Source organism: Stenella coeruleoalba, assembly GCF_951394435.1.
Source record: "Stenella coeruleoalba genome assembly, chromosome: 7".
NCBI classification, from domain to species: Eukaryota; Metazoa; Chordata; class Mammalia; order Artiodactyla; family Delphinidae; genus Stenella; species Stenella coeruleoalba.
Genome location: NC_137153.1, coordinates 116,490,920 through 116,510,783, shown reverse-complemented (window position 1 = coordinate 116,510,783; position 19,864 = coordinate 116,490,920). Strand labels below are relative to the sequence as shown.

The window sequence follows — 19,864 nt, the reverse complement described above, 5'->3', positions numbered from 1 at the left end:
CCGATACCCACAGGGACCCTGTGACCCTGGCACCGAGGGAGGGGGCAGCTCCTCGGAACTGCAGAGACAGCAGCCCCTTGTGCACTGGCCCATCATTCGCTCCCTGCCCCGGCCCCCGGGACCCCTCAGATGCTGAGCTGCAAACAGGGTGGGGGGACGGCAGGACATCAGACAGTGACAACCCAAGTACTCAGTGCCCTAAGGGGGGGTGGGCAGTGGGAGCACAGGGAGGGCCTCTAACCCCTGCTGGGGAGGGGCTTCCTAGGGGACATGACAGCTCGCCTGCCATGGGCGTAAGTCAGACCGGCTTTGGGGGCGTGTCCAAACCAGCTGAGGAAAGATGAGCAGAGCTCAGCCCCCCGGGGTCTTGTGCCTGGGAAGTGGCGGGGGGCGTGTGGGAGCGGGGGTGGGCGGAAAGGGGCTCATTCAAGGCCTTGGGGCCTTGTGGGGTGGGTTCAGAGCCAGGGTGAGGAGAAGTGGGCGAGGGGTTAGTGACGTGGCTCTGTGTCCCAAGGGAACTTCCGAGAAGCCACAAGGAAGGCAGCATGGTGAGGCTGACAGCTGGGCACTGGCTCTGGTTCCCAAACTGACGCAGACAGTGCCCAGCTGTCCCTCCAGTTTCTGGAGGGGCCGGGAAGAGGCAGGCGCAGCCTGACGGCAGGGAGGGGCAGCTGGCAGGAGCCGGGCGATGTTTCCAGGGTAGACCCGGAACCCTCCAGGATGGGGAAGGGCTGGGGGCGGCTTCCCGGAGCAGCTGCCCCTGGGGCTGAACCACAGCGCCCCTTTCTTGGGCAGCGGCAAAGTGAGCACTGCAGGTGAGACGATGCGGGTGGGCTGGCCTGGCCAGAAGCCCCACCCACACCCCGCCCCAGGCCATCCTGGGCGCGGTGAATTCCTCTGACTTCGCCTCCATCGCACCCCATCCAGATGCGGGGCGCCCTCTTGGGCTGCCTCCTCCTGACCCTGGGCTGTGGGTGGTGCGAAGTGTGGGCAGTGCTGGGGGCAGGGCAGTGCTGAGCAGCAGCCTGGGGGCAGGCAAGGACTTTGGGGCCCAGCCCAGGCTTGGGAAACCGGAGCTGCCCCTGACTGGAGCCTGGTGGCTGGGGGCAACTTCTTCTGGGCTCTGAGTGAGCAGGAAAGCCCAGAGCCAGCCTGGGGTATCACACAGACCCCAGGGTCAGGGCCCTGGTCTGTGAGTTAGGGGCCCTCTCCTCAAAATGTTGCCAGTTTGGTCCTAATGCTATAGAACCTTTCACCCCCACCCGGGTACACACACTTCTTTTTTTTTTTTTTTTTAATAAACTTTATTTATTTTTGGCTGCGTGGGGTCTTCCTTGCTACACGCGGGCTTTCTCTAGTTGCGGCGAGTGGGAGCTATTCTTTGTTGTGGTGCGCGGGCTTCTCATTGCGGTGACTTCTCTTTTTGCGGAGCACGGGCTCTAGGTGCGCGGGCTTCAGTAGTTGTGGCACGCGGGCTCAGTAGTTGTGGCGCGTGGGCTCTAGAGCACAGGCTCAGTAGCTGTGGCGCACGGGGTTAGTTGCTCCACAGCACGTGGGATCTTCCCGGACCAGAGCTCGAACCCCTGTCCACTGCATTGGCAGGTGGATTCTTAACCACTGCACCATCAGGGAGTCCTGAGTACACACCCTTCTAAGGAGGAAGGCCAAGACAGGTGATGGCTGGTGTGCCCTGTCCACCTGGGCTCCCCAGTCTCCTGTGAGGGCCCCTCTGGGGAACCACTGGGGCTCCCTCGTTTAATGGATTCCTTGTCTCCAGGCTTCCAAGAGCCTCCCTGGTATGTGACAGACTTGGAGGAACAGGCAAAGATGAGAGGACAAAGGGGCCTGGTTTTAGTCCTGGAGGTGGGGACAGAACCTGGGGACTCCCTTAATTCCCACAGAATTAAGGGCTCCTGGGGTTTCTGTGTGTGTCCCTGGGAGGCCATTGGCCTCAGGAATGGGCTTCCAGGCTGGCTAGGGCGGAAAGATGGACTCCTTCTTACTCCAGGTGTGCTGGGCCTTGGGCAGTCACAGAAGAGGGGTGTGTGTCCGGGTGGCTGGGAACCCAGGCAGGATTCCCTGAGAGGCATCCTTTGAGTTGGAAGCTGAAAGGTGGATGAGATTTTAAACTGTTAATTACAGGTACCCACAAGTAATGGTCACTATCAGAGGTTTAGAAACTATAGAAAAGCTCAAAGAAGAAAATAAAAGCTTCCTGTATTCTCACCACGCAGTTGTCCTGGTCACGCTCCAGGTCATTGCAACAGCTCCCAACTGGATACCTGCATCCACCATCCACCCTTGGCCCCCACCGTCTACTCCCCACCCAGGGCCAGAGGCTTCTGTGTGCCAGTCCTCCGGTGGCTTCCCCCTACCCAGAGGAGGCTGGCGAGGCCCCGCGCCATCTTCCTGCACCTTCTTCACTCTCCATCTCTCCCTCTAGAATGTGCACTCCAGGGGGACAGGGATTTGGGTCTGTGTTATTCTTGCCGTGCCTGTGTCCCCAGGTCTTGGAAGAGCACCTGGCTTCTAAGGCGTTTCTATTAAGTGAATGATGTGTAAAATGTGTGTGTGTGTGTGTGTGTGTGTGTGTGTACACATAGGGTAGAGATAGGGATTCCGAACTGTTTCTATCCAGGATGGAATTCCACAACAAAAAATATGGATCGAGTCTTTGCGGAGATGTCGTCGGTGTGTCACAGATGTGGGTGGCATCTGTGCTCAGGGTCTCACAGCCTGGCCTTTTCATCATCACTTGAGATTTTCCCTAATAATACATCTGCACTTCCTCCCAGGGCTTTTGATGGTCAATACCATGAATTTTAACAGCTCCCTGGCACTCCATCATCCCGGATACCCTCATCATTTATTTAATCTGCCCTTATTGTTGGATAATTAATTTTCCAGGCTGCATCAGCATAAGCAATGCTTTCATGGGCACCTTTGTCCATAAATCTCAGTGCAGATCTATTATTTTCAGGTACGTTACTAGAAGTAAAATTACTGGTCCGAAAGGCATGCCTGTTTTTAAGACTTGTGGTATATACTGTTCTCCAAAAAGATGGTTCCAATCTGGATAGAGTTCTAAAAAGTTTTGTCAATTTTTAGAACCCAAGTAGGGAAATTTACAAGTGTATATATAAAGAATAGAGACCACCCACAATCCCACGTTCCTGAGAAAACAACTGTTCACGCTGTGGTTTATGACTTTCCAGATTTTTAAAGTATGCATATTAAATACACATACAAATTATATGCAATATACATAATATGTATATATCTATGCATATTAAATATATAATATTTATATTTTATATATTACCTCTCCTCCCTGGAGATCCTGCCGTGTGGCCACTCATGAGACGGTGGTTGCTCCTCTTGGTATCTGTGCCCGCCATGAACATGTTGAGTAGCTTCACTTTTTAGAGTTTGAATTATGAAAATAATAGGGTTTTTCTTTTCATTTTCCAAATATAAAATTACAACGTTGACTTATTCTTTTTCAAGCCACACACATCTCCCCAGACATGCCAATGCATCTTCTGTCTAGAATTTAACTTGCTTTTTTAAAAAAGTTGACACTACCTTGTAACCCTCTGGGGAATACATTTTCACTGGCAGAGTGGGACTGGGTGGGCAGGATGTTGCTGCAGGCGGACAGTAGGAGGAGGGGACTGAGTTGTCAGGACTGTCTGAATAACCTGGAGTAGGGGACAAGTCGGGTTTAAGGGGTGGATGCTAGGACCTCAAACACCTGGCCTGGGTGATGGTACTTTGTGGGGAGGGCCTTGGGGAGCCCCAGAAGGCTTTAGGCAGGAGAGGGACATGATCAGGGCTGTGTTTTTTTGTTTGTTTTTTAATTTATTTTTATTTTTGCCTGCCTTGGGCCTTCGTTGTTGCGCACGGGCTTTCTCTAGTTGTGGCGAGAGGGGGCTGCTCTTCGTTGCGGTGTGCGGGCTTCTTATTGCAGTGGCTTTTCTTGTTGCAGAGCACGGGCTCTAGGCACATGGGCTTCAGTAGCTGTGGCACACAGGCTCAGTGGTTTTGGCTCACGGGCTCTAGAGCGCAGGCTCAGTAGTTGTGGCACACTGGCTTAGTTGCTCCGCAGCCTGTGGGATCTTCCCAGACCAGGGCTCAAACCTGTGTCCCCTGCATTGACAGGCAGATTCTTAACCACAGCGCCACCATGGAAGTCCCAAAGCTGTGTTTTAGGGCAACTAATCTGTCGGCTTATGCAGAATGGCCTGGAAAGTGATAAGATGGCAGATAATTTGAGCAGCGGCGTCAAGTCTCCTCTGTCATGGGTCCCGGGGTTCTTTGGGTGTGCTGTGGGCAGAGGGAGGCCAAGCTCAGGAGGACTTCCAAGCTCCATCTCCATCTGCATTGGTTTTCTACACTGGATAACAAGTTGCCACAAACGTAGCAGCGGAAAACAACACCCAGGGAATTCCCTGGTGGTCCAGTGGTTAGGACTCTGTGCTTCCACATCAGGTGGCATGGGTTCCATCCCTGGTTTCCTGGTCAGGGAACTAAGATCCTGCAAGCTGCTCAGTGCAGCCAAAAAAGAAAAAAAGGAAGAGAGAAAACAACACCTATTTATGGTCTTACGGTTCCTATAGGTCAGGAGTCTGGGCACAGGTTAACTGGGTTCTCTGCTCAGGGTCTCACAGGCTGCAGTCAGGGAGTCCTCAGCTGATGTCTCGTCTGGAGTTCAGTATCCTATTCTGAGCTCATTCAGATTGCAGGCAGGATTGGGTTCCTTGTGGTGGTAAGAATGAGGCCCTTGGCTGCTGGGGGCCACCTCCTCCACAGGCAGGTCACAGCACATCTGTTTGTTTCTCAAGGCTGGTGGGAACGCATCTCTCTGCTCCGAATCTCTTTCAGGGAAGACCTGGACTCTCTTTTAAAGGTTTCACCTGGTTAGGTTAGGCCCACCGAGGATAATCTCCCTTCGGATGAGTCAAAGTCGACTGATTAGGGACCTTAATCACATCTGCTAAATCCCTTCATCTTCACCATATTCTATTGGTTAGAAGCAAGTCAGAGGTTCCACCCCTACCCAAGGAGACGGGATTACAAAGTGTGTGTCTCCCTGGGGAAGGAATCATGGGACCATCTTAGAATTACGTCATCCACACCACTTTATCAAGTGCACCTTCCAGTTTCAAGGTGCCCACTCCTGACTCCTCATATCCCAAGCTCGATCCATTCCCACTTCTTCTAAGGTGTGAACTAAGAGCTTAAGAAGTTCTCAAACACGCTCTTTCCAGCACTTGCAATAGAGAAGGGAATTCCTGATGACCACAAAGCTTCAAGACCTGAAGGACTAATGGTGGGATAACAGGAGCAGAGAGGAGAGCTTTGGATGGGGGCCACTCACTTACCAATAGGTATGGAAAAGACAAGTCCAGCTCTGACTGAGGCACCCAGGGGGACATAAAAGGGAAGAAAGCACTTTTTTTCATTTCAAAGAGCTTCTCATGTAGTTGAGACGATCACATGGGCCTGCTTGTTCTGCTTCCCTGTGAGGTTATTAGTCTCATTACAGAAAACAGAGAGACAAGCGGATTGTGAGCCATTATCAAATTTCAAGTATTTACAACCTGCTTTGGGTCTTCCCAGAATTTTTACACTGCATCTATGAAAACATACGACAAACAGCCATCTTGGCACACGTTGCTTCCACCCCCCACCCCACTGTGGATTATTTTTTGAAGTGCGGCTTAGAGGTAGAATTACTGGGTGAAAGCATGCAACGTGTTCGTGGCTGTTGGTACATTTCCCGAAAGGCTTGTGCTGATTTTTATGCTGTGACCCCTGCTGGTGATTTGGGATTTGCTTGTTTCTTTGTCTTTGGGTCAGGAGCCTGCGGCCATCTCCGGCGATCTGTGTGGGAGAGGGCCCTTGTTCTCCCGGCTCTGTGCCTGGCGGGGACCCCACAGCGCCCTCCAGTGGCAGGCAGCAGAGGTGCAGGAGCTTTGGTCCCCAACTGGTGCCCAAGGAGCGTGGGCTTGGAAGGGACAAGGGGAAGAGCCAGGTTCTCTGAGGAGGGAATGTGCAATTTCACCCCAGAACAGGGACTATTTTGACTTCCCTAAACTCCACCGCTTGCTCTGTGTTTTTCCACCGTATACACCACAGCGCTCATTTATGGAGGGTAACTCTGCCAACAACCCTGTGAGGTGGCTTCTGTTATCACCCCATGTTACAGAGGAGGAAACTGAGGCCCGGAGAAGTGCCTTGCCCAAGGTAAAACTCTGGTCTTAATTTCTCAGGTTTTGGGTTTTGCAAGAGCCAGACTGCCTTTCCTTCAATTTCTCTCTCTTTCTCTTGACTCAAGTTTCTTTATTTCAAACAAAAAAACAGAAGCAGATACATTCAGTGCCCTGTCCCAAGCTTGCTTGGCCAAAAGGGGAAAGGGAATCAGAGGGAGAAGGATTCCAAGTTCTCCCAGCCCGGGACGGGGCCTCGGGTACCTCATCCTCATGGAAAATTATATCCCGGGACGGGTGCCCAGGAAGCTGCCTACACAGCCCTGCAATTAGGGCTACAATCGTGACAGCAATGTTGGAATATATTTTCTTTCACAAGGAGGGCCGCTGGGGCCCCTCCCTCAGCTCCCCAGAGCAGCATGTGTAAACGATTAGGCGGGTCTGTTTTTCCTTGAGCGCTTGAGAGGAAGTGACATTGACATCCTTGTGGCCCCATGGCGGGGCCAGCGGCTCTATGGGAACCGGGCCCATGGCTTTTTCTGAAGCTGGTGTTCTTGGGACCCACCTTCCAGGCCCTAGTGGGAGCCCCCGGCCAGTGTGACCCCACCTCTGCTGCAGGCAGCCCCAACCTGGCGATGCTTCATGGTCCTCCCTCTGGACTGAAAATAGAAAGACCAGATGCACCTCCATCTGGGTTCTGGGGCACTGCCCAGGGCCTGGCTGGGCTCGTCCACGTGCTCACAAAAAGGCCGCTCTTCCTGGCTGCCCGTGAGGGCACAGCTCTGGGCCCTGTGGGCCGGCCCTTCGCTGGTGCAAATCCTTGGGGTGGATGTCAGCTCCTTGGGAGGGAGGACCCTGCTCAGACCAGGACGGCCCCAGTGCTTGCCTGGGTGGAAGGGCAGGCCAGCATCTTCCCGACCCCTCTACCAGGTGGGTCCTACTGCCAGGGTCTCTTCCTCCCAGGCATCCACATGCTTCAGCCAATTCCTGGCCCCCTGGGCACCCCCTCGTTCCCCAGCCCAACACCTAGTCATCAACCCCTGTCCCTGCTGTGTCTGGGACACCTCCCAGATTGCCCACTCTGTCCCCATCTGGTCCAGGCTGCCACTTCTCCTGCCTGGACATCCAGCCCAGCCTCTGCAGGGGTCTCTCTGCTTCCAACAGGGTCCAAGGGGCGGGTCCCTCCACCCAGCAAATCCCCTCCATGGCTCCTCACCGCCAGGGCGACATCCAAACTTTATTTTTTAATTAAAAAAACAATTTTTTTGACTGTGCCATGCAGCATGTGGAATCATGTTCCCCGACCAGGGATAGAACCCATGTCCCCTGCAGTGGAAGCACAGAGTCCCAACCACCGGACCGCCAGGGAAGTCCCGACATCCAGACTTTAGATCTGGCCACACAAGCCCCACGTGAGCTGTCCCTGCTTCTCTCCATCTTCATCCTGCAGGAGATCCAGGCCCAGAACTGTCCCCACTGGCCCAAAGAGGCAGCTTCTGGCCTACCCCAGGGCCTTTACACATGCTGTTCCCTTAGCCAGAAACACTGTTCTCGCTCCCCTCTTTGTCTGGTGGACTCTTCATCCTTCCAGGACACTTCCTCCAGGAAGCCTGCCTGGATGCCTTAGACTAGGTTTGGGGCTCCTTGGGCTTGGTGTGGCCTCTGAAGCCAGGGACCCCGTGTCAATTCTCTGCTTTCTCCTCAGGGCCCAGTGTAGGGCCCTGCACACATATAGTATTTCATAATATTTGTTCAGTGAATGAATGGCAAATAGAAGCCCAGAAATCACTTACCCAAGGCAGAGGCCAAACTGAGCAAGAAAACACAGCTCTGGCTGTACCCACCTTCCCCCTTCCCCCACCATACACACACACAGCACAGGGTACAGGCCAACCCTTTGCTCTGGCCGCCGTAGTCAGGCCGGCAGAGCCAGCTCCATATATCAGCAGAATGCCCCCTCCCCACGCCTTCAGCTGGAGCCTGTGCCTCACCTCATCGTTTCCCACCCCCCCACCAAGGACCAGAGTCCCAACTGCCCAGCCACAGGGAAGACACACGGCGATGGTCCCCAGGGCCTGTTGGCCCATCTGAAGGGGACAAAGCTCACCCCACAAGAACCGTGTTTTCTTTTTTGTTTGTTTTGTTTTCTTATTTATTTGTTTATTGGCTGCATTGGGTCTTCGTTGCTGCGTGCGGGCTTTCTCTAGTTGCGGCGAGCCGGGGCTACTCTTCGTTGCGGTGCGCGGGCTTCTCATTGAAGTGGCTTCTCTTGTTGCGGGGCGCGGGCTTCAGAAGTTGCAGCACACGGGCTCAGTAGTTGTGGCTCGCGGACTCTAGAGCACATGCTCAGTAGTTGTGGCACACGGGCTTAGTTGCTCCGCGGCATGTGGGATCTTCCTGGACCAGGGCTCAAACCCGTGTCCCCTGCATTGGCGGGCGGATTCTTAACCACTGCACCACCAGGGAAGCCCAGAACTGTGTTTTCATGGTGGAATTCCCGATGGAGGATGGGGAAGGATCTCTGGGGGTAAATTGGGGGAGATGGGGAGGGTCCTCACCTCACTCAGGGGTTAGTTACACCTTCTAAAACAAAAATGGGGACCATTCCTCGTGTTAGGATTGTCACGTGGCTTTGACCTATTCAAGGTCACCTAGAAGATGCAGCCTGTGGCTGGTGGGGGGGGACACTGGCCCTTTGGGGGGGCTTTGATGTGGTGTGGGCGGGACAGACTAGAGAAACGGGGGTCCATCCATGGAGTCCAGAGGTGTGACGGCTGTGTCACTGTGAGGGCCGCCCCTCCGGAGGGGCCGAGCGTCTTTGCGCCCTCTGGGGGTCAGGAAGTGTTGTCTTACTTCCTGGGGGCTGGTTGCAGAAATGATCACTTTATTCTATTTTATTTTTTCCGGCCGCATGGCTTTTGGGATCTTAGTTCCCCGACCAGGGATGGAATCCGGGCCCTGGCAGTGAAAGCAGCGAGTCCTAACCACCGGATGGATCACCAGGGAATTCCCAGAAATTATCTCTTAACTTCCCTGGAGGGTGCGCCCATCAGCAGGCGTGGCACGGGGCCAGGTGGAGAGGGCTGGCTTCAGACCACTCCCCTCACCCCACAGTTTTCTGCACATTCCTCATAAGTGATGTCAGTGCCTGGTGGCACATGTGTCTTCTGTCACCCCCAGTGACCATCTCTGAAACGGTAGGTTGGAGGACTTGGAAGGTCTCTGGTGGCCCTGTCTGTTAGGACCACCTGTCTGTCCTGTGAGCCCACCTGGGTCCTCCACTCTGCACCCCGACATTCTGGGCCATCTGCCTGGGTCCCCCACAGTCAAATGCCCAGGGGACCCCCAGCTTCTGCATGCCCAGCAGCAAGGGATTTAATTTTAGCGTCTGCTTCCACACACCCTCTGCTCCTGCCATAGGGCAGGGGAGACACTCCCTGCACAGAGAGGGTTCGGGTCCTGGCCAGGGTCACACATCGGGGTTTCTCCCAAACACCCGGGTGTCGGGGTTCCAGGGCAGGTCTCTGTCTTCCTACCCGGCTCCCCACCCCTGGGGCTCTACAGGGTGATGGAGGACTTCCTGCAGAAAGAGGCACACAGACGAGGGCAGCTGGCCCCAAAAGGCCGTCCCTTCATTGGTTTGCTGCCCTTGTCCGCCCTCCCGCAATCTTTTGGGGCTTAAAAATTTTTTTTTTTATTTCTTAAAGACAACAGCTTTTTGGCTTTAATACACAAAGTAAGTGAGGTCCTTGGTGAGCCGCTGCTCCAACCTTCCAGCCCAGCACCTCCAGGGTCAGGGGCCGCAGTCTCCAGTGGCCGTGGATGAAGGGCTGAGCCAGGCTCTGGGCATTTCAGCAGCCTCTTGGGCTCAGAAGTCCGGGCTGAAGAGAGGGGCCAGGAGAGCCCACCCAGCCTGTCCAGGGAGGCAGCGGGGAGGCAGCCAGGGAGGCGGCGGGGGCCTGGTGGGGCTGGCTGTCAGTTCACCGTGGGCACCTGGCTATGATGCAGGCTGAACTCCTTGGCCTTGAGACGAAGGCTGGCGATGCTGTTGGCCATGTTGACCCCCGGGGTCGCAGGGCCTGAGCCTCCTGGGCTGTACGGCGGCACCGTGCTGGGGGTGACATAAGACACAAGGACATATTGCGGTGGCTGGAAGACCGCCGGGGGCCGGCCACCTCTGGCGGCCAGTCTTGGATCCCAGCCTCTGGTCTTCCTGCCTCCCCTCCCCAGCTCACTCGGCTGGGAAGCCTTCCCCTGGGGCTACAAGACTGGGGGGAAGAGGCAGAAGTGCCCACAGTCAGCCCTGGGACATGGAGCCGCCCCGTAGGCTTGTGGTCCTTCCTCGCTGGACCAGGAGCTTCCTGAGAGCGGAAGCTCCTGTTCACCCCTAGCGCCTGCCCTGGGCCTGGCACACAGCAGGATGGGGCTGGGATGAACGCACACCTGTATGGAAGGAGGCCTGTTGGAGGTTCTCCCGCCCCAGGTAAGAGCACGGCATGGGGGGAGCTGTGAGAGCTGTGAGGCTAGCGTGGGCATCACTAGGACTCAGATCCCACGACCCACCGGCTCTTGCCTCTCACGAGACCATGGCTCCAGCAGAGCTGCTCGCGCAGACTCAGGGGTGGATGGCACTCCCTGGAGTTGCGGGGTGCAGAAACCCAGCTCGCCAGCACCTCCTTCCCCTCCCTTCCTGCCCTGCCACCTTTCCCCAGCTTTGACCGGGACAAAACTGCCCCAGACTTTGACTCTGGGGCCCAGCCAGGCCCCTGGGACAGGGAACCACTCCCTCGGCCCCCCGGCCTCTCTCCGGGATGGTGGCCGAAGGGTGCTGGGGCGCTCGCGCCAGCCTAGGGATCTGCAGGTTTTCAGCTTCCTCAGGACGATGTGGGTTCTCCACTCCTTCCCAACAGGCCTCATTTTCTCGCCCCTCCACACGCTCACACGCTTGCCCACACACCCCTTGGTGCCCCCCAGGTCCACGGGGCACCTGGGCACCTTTCCTAGCTGTCTTCAGATCCTCAAAGGAGTCTGGGCCCTAAAACACCCCATGGGGTCCCCTGGTTGCTTGCGCCCTCCCGACCCAAAAGGGTTCCCGCTCTCACCTGTAGGGGGACGAGGCCGTCCAGGAGAGATAATCGGGGCTCAGGGCAGTGGGCCGGGGAGCCACGGGCTGCTCGATGGCGGCTTCCTGGCTGTAGGACTTGAGCAGCGAGGCTGAGCGGTTGGCCAGCATGGCCCGCTCGTTTCGGCGGAACTTGGCCCGGCGGTTCTGAAACCAGACCTGGGGGCGGGAAGGAGGGGTGAGCGGGCTGCTGAGGGGACCCAAGTCCTTTTGCACCCAGCATGTGCCTGCTCTGCCACCCATCCTGCACTGGCAGCTTCACCTCTCTGAGCCTCAATTTTCTCATCTGTAAAATGGGGGTGATAAACGGTGCCTGCCGCTGGGTAAGTATGTGTTGGAGAATGTGCAAGTGGATGAATGAAAGAATGAATAGATGAGCATTTAGCTGCTGTGAGGTTGTAATGAGAGAGGTGCATGCTGGGCACTCAGCTCAGGGCTGGCACGGAACAAGCACTGAACACTTTTTTTTTTTTTTTTTCGGTTTGCGGGCCTCTCAGTGTTGTGACCTCTCCCGTTGCGGAGCACAGGCTCCGGATGCGCAGGCTCAGTGGCCATGGCTCACGGGCCCAGCTGCTCCGCGGCATGTGGGATCTTCCCTGACCGGGGCACGAACCCATGTCCCCTGCATCGGCAGGCGGACTCTCAACCACTGCGCCACCAAGGAAGCCCAGCACTGAACACTTTAAAACGACTTTTATTTATCCAAACCCCATGTGCCAGGCACTGCTGTAAGCTACAAAGATATCAACTTCTTTCATTCTCGTAAGAACCCTATAAAACAGACCCACGTGATCCTCATTTTACAGGGAGGTACCTAAGGCACAGAGAGGCTGAGTAACTTGCTCAAGGTCACACAGCTGGTCAGTGGCAGGGCTTGGATTTGAACCTCAGCCCTCCTGGCCTCAGATGGTCCTGCTCTGAGACACCTCACCTTGGCAACTCCTTAACCCTGGGTGAGTGGTGGCTGCACGCTCCCCCGGGGGGCCCACGGATGGGCAGCACTCACCTGGACACGCGCCTCGCTGAGGTTGACGCGCCGGGCTAGCTCCTCCCGCACGAAGGCGTCGGGGTAGTGCGTGCGCTCGAACACGCGCTCCAGCGCCTGCAGCTGGCTGCTGTTGAACGTGGTGCGGTTCCGCCGCTGCTTCTTCTTCCGCTTGGCGGCGCCGCCGCGCCCGGGGCTGGGACACTCACCTGCGGAGGGGTCCGAGGGTCAGCGGGGCGGCGGACAGCGCGCAGTGAGTGCCCGCAGGGCCCCCAGCCCGGAGCTGCCGAGATGATCACGACTCAGGCACCAGCTCAGCGATGTGCTCTGAGCCCTTTCCCTGTGTCTCCCTCTGCTGATGGATGGTGCAGCCCGAGAACAGGAGCAGCTCCCTTTAATTCACGCCTTCATCCATCCTTCATCCACCCACCCACCCATCCATCCATCCATCCTGCAACACATTTACTGAGCACCTACTGGGTGGCAGGCACAGGGTTAGGACCCTGGGGACATAATGGTGAACAGAAGCAGCCAGGTCCCCATCCTGTGGAGCCCGGGGACAAGCACCCACCGCCATGAGGGACAACTGACCTGGTGTGTGTGGGGGGGGGGGCGTGGCCGCTGGAGATATCTACGTGTCCTCGGCTCCTAGCTCAGGCTCTGGGGCATGGTAAACCCTCCACGGGTATTTGTTGTTGAATTATATTAATATATTAAAAAAGAGCAGTGAGAGTCACAGTTCCAAGGGTCCACTGCAGGCACCCACAGGTCAACGGATGCTCACAGGAATAGACAGGTGCTCTTCATGCCCCATTTACAGAGGGAGAAGGGAGGGGGGATGTTCAGCTACTATTTATTTCCACATTTCAATTTTACCCAAGGGCTGAACTGCTGACCCTTCCTCCTGCAGGGTCCAGCTCATTGTTCACTCCTCCAGGGAGCCCTCCCTGACCACCTGAGTCCACACGGAATCCCCTCTCCTCCACTGCACTCACCCAGCACTTAGAACCAACCCTGTCCGGTTCAGGGTCTGGTGTACCTTAATAAAAAAATGTATATTTTATGGATAAATAACAAGGTCTTACTATATAGCACAGGGAACTATATTCAATATCTTGTAATAAACAATAATGGAAAAGAATATGAAAAAGAATATATATATTTAACTGAATCACTTTGCTGTGCACCAGAAATTAACACAACATTGTAAATCAACTATACTTCAAAAAAAAAAGAATATTTAATCAAACATTAAAAAATCTGGATCCTTAAAATTTGTACGGAGACACAACAGACCCCGAATAGCCAAAGCAGTCTTGAGTGAAAAAAACGGAGCTGGAGGAATCAGACTCCCTGGCTTCAGATTATAATACAAAGCTACAATAATCAAGACAATATGGTACTGGCACAAAAACAGAAATATAGATCAATGGAACAGGATAGAAAGCCCAGAGATAAACCCACTTACCTATGGTCAACTAATCTATGACAAAGGAGGCAAGGATATACAATGGAGAAACGACAGTCTCTTCAATAAGTGGTGATGGGAAAACTGGACAGCTACGTGTAAAAGAATGAAATTAGAACACTCCCTAACACCATACACAAAAATAAACTCAAAATGGATTAAAGACCTAAATGTAAGACCAGACACTATAAAACTCTTAGAGGAAAACATAGGAAGAACACTGTTTGACATAAATCACAGCAAGATCTTTTTTGATCCACCTCCCAGAGTAATGGAAATAAAAATAAAAATAAACAAATGGGACCTAATGAAATTTAAAAGCTTTTGCAAAGCAAAGGAAACTACAAACAAGACTAAAAGACTTGTTTGTTGTTTCCAAATGGGAGAAAATATTTGCAAATGAATCAACGGACAAAGGATTAATCTCCAAAATATATAAATAGCTCATGCAGCTCAATATTAAAAAAACAAACAACACAATCAAAAAATGGGCAGAAAACCTAAATAGGCATCTCTCCAAAGAAGATATACAGATTGCCAACAAACACATGAAAGAATGCTCAACATCATTAATGATTAGAGAAATGCAAATCAAAACTACAATGAGGTCTCACCTCACACCAGTTAGAATGGGCATCATCAGAAAATCTACAAACAACAAAGGCTGGAGAGGGTGTGGAGAAAAGGGAACCCTCTTGCACTGCTGGTGGGAATGTAAATTGATACAGCCACTATGGAGAACAGTATGGAGGTTCCTTAAAAAACTAAAAATAAAATTACCATGTGACCCAGCAATCCCACTTCTGGGCATATACCCAGAGAAAACCGTAATTCAGAAAGACACACGCACCCCAATGTTCACTGCAGGACTATTTACAATATCAGGTGATGGAAGCAACCTAAATGTCCACTGACAGACGAATGGATAAAGAAGATGTGATACATATATACAATGGAATATTACTCAGCCATAAAAAGGAACTAAATTGGGTCACTTGTAGAGATGTGGATGGACCTAGAGACTGTCATACAGAGTAAAGTAAGTCAGAAAGAGAAAAATAAGTATTGTATATTAATGCATATATGTGGAACCTAGAAAAATGTTACAGATGAACCGGTTTGCAGGGCAGAAATAGAGACACAGATGTAGAGAACAAACATATGGACACCACGGGGGGAAAGTGGGGTGGGGGGTGGCGGGATGAATTGGGAAATTGGGATTGACATATATACACTAATATGTATAAAATAGATAACTAATAAGAACCTGCTGTATAAAAAAAAGAAAACAAAAAAAAAGAAGGAAAAAAACCCTCAGTGAAGGGTCCACTTAAGATTTCTACACTATTGTATGCACACTTTACCTCAAAAGTAAGAGAGAAACATAAATAAATATTAAATTTAATTTTTTAAAAATCTGGAGATTTCATGTAAGGAAAAAAAAAGTATATTTTAATAACCAAATAATGTCACTGCTTGTCGCAGTAACAGATTCAAGCAACACAGAAAGGCACAAAATAAAACAAACTACTCCCTTCTCCCGACTCTGCTCCCCAAGATTTACAAAGTTACAAATGTGTATTTAAAAAAATTTACAAGCATGAGATCACGCTGAACACATTGGTGCTGCAACTTGTCTCTCTCTCTCTCTCTCTCTTTTTTAAATATTTATTTATTTAGGCTGCACCAGGTCTTAGTTGCTGCGTGCATGCGGGATCTAGTTCCCCGACCAGGGATTGAACCCAGGCCCCCTGCATTGGGAGCTTGCATTCTTACCCGCTGGACCACCAGGGAAGTCCCCAAACTGAAGCTTGCCTCTTCCTATTTAATTTGCTCCAGAGATCACTCCACCTGGCCCAACAAACCCAGCCCTCTTTATTTGCATTAATTTCCATATTATATTTTCCCTCTTGTTCTCTCCCTCCGCATATCAGAACAATTTTTAAATTAGCCTTTGCTCTATCCTTCCAGCATTGCTTTTTAGAAAAATATATATATTATTTATTTATTTATTTATTATTCACATTGGCTGTGCCGGGTCTTAGCTGCTGCATGCGGGATCTTTGGTTATGGCATGTGGACTTCTAGGTTGCAGCATGTGGACTCTTAGCTGTGGCATGCATGCGGGGTCTAGTTCCCAGAGCAGGGATCGAACCCAGGCCCCCAGCATTGGGAGCGTGGAGTCTTACTCACTGGACCATGAGGGAAGTCCCCAGCATTGCTTTTTGCAAATATTTTTTTCAAGTGTAATATTTTCTCCCCCTCTTCTATTGAAAGATAGCAGACCATGTACTGTTGTGTATCTCCCTTTTTTCCCACTGAGCAATATATCCCAGGGATTCCTCCATCCAGTGCAGAGAAGTCCTGCATGTACCTTCTCACAGCTCTGTATCACTCGGTTGTGCGAATGTACCGTGGTTTAGTCAACTAAAACCAGAGCCCTGTGGATGGGCACGTAGTGTGTTTCCAATCTTTTGCAATTAAAGAATGCCACAATTAATAACCTCGTGCAAACATGATTTTCTATTTTTGCCAGTGAATATTTGGGACACATTCCTAGAAGTGGGATTGCTTGGCCAGTGAGTAAAATGCTAGATGTGGCCAAATCCCCCATAACGCTTCCCAGCAGCGGTGGACAGGAAGGTCAGTTTTGCCCACAGTTGGGCCAACAGGATGCATTGTGAAACTTTTGGATTTGGGGCCACACCTTGTATTTTTGCTTCCCCAGTTACACATTCCCTTTATACGTGCTATGTTCTTCACACGATGCTGAGAAGTTGTTCAGCTGAGCATCTGGAACATTCCAGGCCCAGCCACGGATACCACTCAATCCTGGCTTTTGAATGAGCTCCCAGGTTAGCAGGGTTTACTGACTCTTGAGCAACCGGCTGATTTGATCGGAGGCTAACTTGTTCCATGAGCCTGGTAAGTAATTGCATCGGGGGTAGTGTGGGGGGCTGTCAGGCAGGAATCAGGCAGGATGCCCGGAAAAAGATGACCTTACTGGGTTTGGACCAGTGGTTCTCAACAGAGGGCAATGGAGCCTCCAAGGGACATCTGGCAATGTCTAGAGACGTTTCTGATGGACTGGGAGAGGGGGTGCTCCTGGGATCGAGGCAGAGGCTGGGGATACTGCTGAGTACACTTCGATGCACAAGGAAGGCCCCGCGTCAGGGAATTCTCTGGTTCACCGTGTCCATAGTGCTGAGAGAGAGAGAGGCCCTGGTTTGGAGGGAGGGCCAGTACGTTTCCCCTTTGAGAAGTACTGCAAACGTGGGACACATCTGGGGGTGGGGTAGGCAATGGCAGGGGACACGGAGCGGCCCCGGGCGAGCTGGCCTCTTCTCCTGGACCTGCTTCAGTCTTCACTCCTCACCCCTTTCCTCCAAGAAAAGGTGAAGATGGATGAGAATGTCTGGTGCCAGTGAACGTCTCTCCACCCCCCGCTCCCCACCCCCTCGAGCTGGAAGAAACCTTAAACTGAAATAACAAGGGCTGAGCGCTGAAAACCTGTGTGATCAAGAGCCTGAGAGCGGACAGAAGCTTCTGGAACACCAGCCATCGCGAGCCGATTTCCGCCCCCCTTCAGGCAACACTTCTTGGGCACAAACCCAACGCAGGAGGCATTTCAGCCAAAAAAGGAGAATTTTTCAGGAAATTTAGCAATTCAAAACTGAGGGTGTTGAAATGAAAATCATTTTGCAGCCTCGGCCCCCTCCAAGTGGGCGCCGGAAGAAACAACTCTGCTCTTTGGCCAAACTGCGTGGTGCCTTGGAGCTGAAACCCTCACACAAGGGCGCTTAACACCCCTCCCAACAACCCCAGACTCTCTCCACCCCTGACACCAGCTAGTCTCCACTGGTCTGGAGTCACATCTCCCTGGGGGTTCCCATCAAGGCAGCTATGATGGGATGCGCTCAACAAAAGTTGGTTTGGGGGCTTCCCTGGTGGCGCAGTGGATAGGAGTCTGCCTGCCAACGCAGGGGACACGGGTTTGATCCCTGGTCCGGGAAGATCCCACATGCCACGGAGAAACTGGAACCGCGCGCCACAACTCCTGAGCCTGCGCTCTATAGGCTGCGTGCCACAACTGCTGAGCCTGCGTGCCACAACTACTGAGCCCACACGCCTGGAGCCTGTTGCTCCGCAACAGGAGAAGCCCCCGCTCGACTAGAGAAGGCCCATGTGCAGCAATGAAGACCCAATGCAGCCAAAAATTAAAATTAAATCTTTAAAAAAAAAAAAAAGGGCTTCCCTGGTGGCGCAGTGGTTGAGAGTCCGCCTGCCGATGCAGGGGACACGGGTTCGTGCCCCGGTCCGGGAAGATCCCACATGCCGCGGAGCGGCTGGGCCCGTGAGCCATGGCCGCTGAGCCTGCGCGTGCGGAGCCTGTGCTCCGCAACGGGAGAGGCCCGCATACCACAAAAAAAAAAAGAAAAAGTTGGTTTGGGCAGGAGGGATGCCAAGCGCTCTGTCTGCTTCCATCCACTGGGTCCTGGCATCTGCCCTATGAGGCACTGGCCCATTTCACACACTGGGAAACTGAGGCTCTGAGAGGTTCACCCAAGATCACACAGCGGGGACTGGAGTCCGTGTCTGTGGGAAGGCTCAGGCGGCCCGGGTTGTGAGCCTGTCTCCGAGGGGGCCGCCTCCCTCGGTTCCCAGGGAAGGTGATGCGGGGGTCTGTCACACTCTCCGCCCCAGCTCTGGGAGACACCATGGATCATGTCATCTCACTGGTGCGGAAATGCCCCCGAGTGTCCTTCCTATAGCCCCTGGGAGGAAGACCTCACCTCTGGGAGCCCTGAGGGACAGCGGCTTGCCCAAGGTCACACAAAGTTCCTGGAGGAGCTGAATTTAACTCAGTGCCAAGAGCATAGTAATCGCTTGATACATGTTCGCTGCTCTTGGCATTCTTCCTTGTGTGCAACCCTCTTCCCGCCTGAAGACAAAGATCTTTCTCCCTCGGCCCCGCCCACAGTAGAAAGATGGTTCCAGTCCCTGCTGTGGGCAGAGGCTGGGGAGAGGCAGCCGAGGTTCAGGAAGGTTCATGCAGCGTCTTGGAGGTGACTCAGGACTCGAACCCACAGCTTTGGACTCAGCCAGGGCTCTCGGGCTGGACTCTGCTTCCCAGCAGATGTGCTGGATGCTCGTTACCATGAGTTCCCGAATCACCCCCTGAGAAGTGGATGGTGGTAGGCGTGTGTTCTCTGGGGGTTCCACGCTTGAGCTTAAAGCATTTGGAAAATAAATACTCTTGAAGCCTCAGGCCGGCGAGTACTGGGGCCAGCTCCGTCCAAGTCAGGGCTGTGCCCAAAATTTCCTTTTGTTCCGTAAAAATTCTGCTTTCCTCTGGGATTGAAAATAAAGCCTGAAACCACCTCCACTTACGTGGGCTGTTTAGGGGCTATTGTGAGGGGCGGGGATCAGGGAAGAGCAAAACAGCCTCACGTAGGGGAGGCCAGCCATGCTCTCTCCCTTATTACATTACAGTGAAAAAGAAGTGACTGGCACACAGTTTTCTGCCATTAAATTATTTCACACATACAATTTACTTGGCTGACTTCAGGCCAAAGACATTTAAAAACTCTGCTCTCGGCCAAATGATCAAGTGTTCCTGGCTCCCTCTCCTGCACCCATGGTTTTTCTTATTCTGTGTAATTTAAGGGTCTAAATAGTCTGGAGGGAATTAACTGCAAATTCTTCCTAAGACAAATAAATCCGGCCTCTTCGTTTCTGCCTTTCTCAAGCTGTTGAGAGACACTCTCTGTTTGTTTTTGCTTCAAATAGTCAAGTTTGTGCCTGACCCTGGGGCCACGGCAAGCTCCAACCCAAATAAATAACTTTTATTAATTAGCATTTATTCTGACCGAATAAGCAGCCTCCCCCCACCCCAAATGTGATCTCTGCCAACACGTTCACAAAAATAAACAACGCGTCCCCAGGACCTTGACGTGGATTTAACAAATTAACACTGGGCCTTGGTCAAAGGAGCTTCGAAGCTGCAGAAATATTTACAGCCAGAAAAGTCTGAGGAAGGAGGTGGAGGTGGGGGGCACAGAGAGGCTGCCCCCATC

At 52.8% G+C, this 19,864-nt stretch overlaps 1 protein-coding gene across 1 annotated transcript in view; it reads right to left on the bottom strand.

Annotated features, from left to right (window-relative positions):
- Positions 1-9,588: 9,588 nt before the first annotated feature.
- Positions 9,589-19,864, bottom strand: part of PRRX2 (paired related homeobox 2) — a 47,301-nt gene continuing 37,025 nt past the window's right edge. The window contains exons 2-4 of the mRNA XM_079927293.1: positions 12,341-12,528; positions 11,315-11,493; positions 9,589-10,323 (exon numbers count right to left, since the gene is read on the bottom strand). Of these exons, the coding sequence (XP_079783419.1) occupies positions 10,188-10,323; positions 11,315-11,493; positions 12,341-12,528 (503 nt within the window). The 3' untranslated portion in view covers positions 9,589-10,187. The remainder of the gene's footprint in view (positions 10,324-11,314; positions 11,494-12,340; positions 12,529-19,864) is intronic.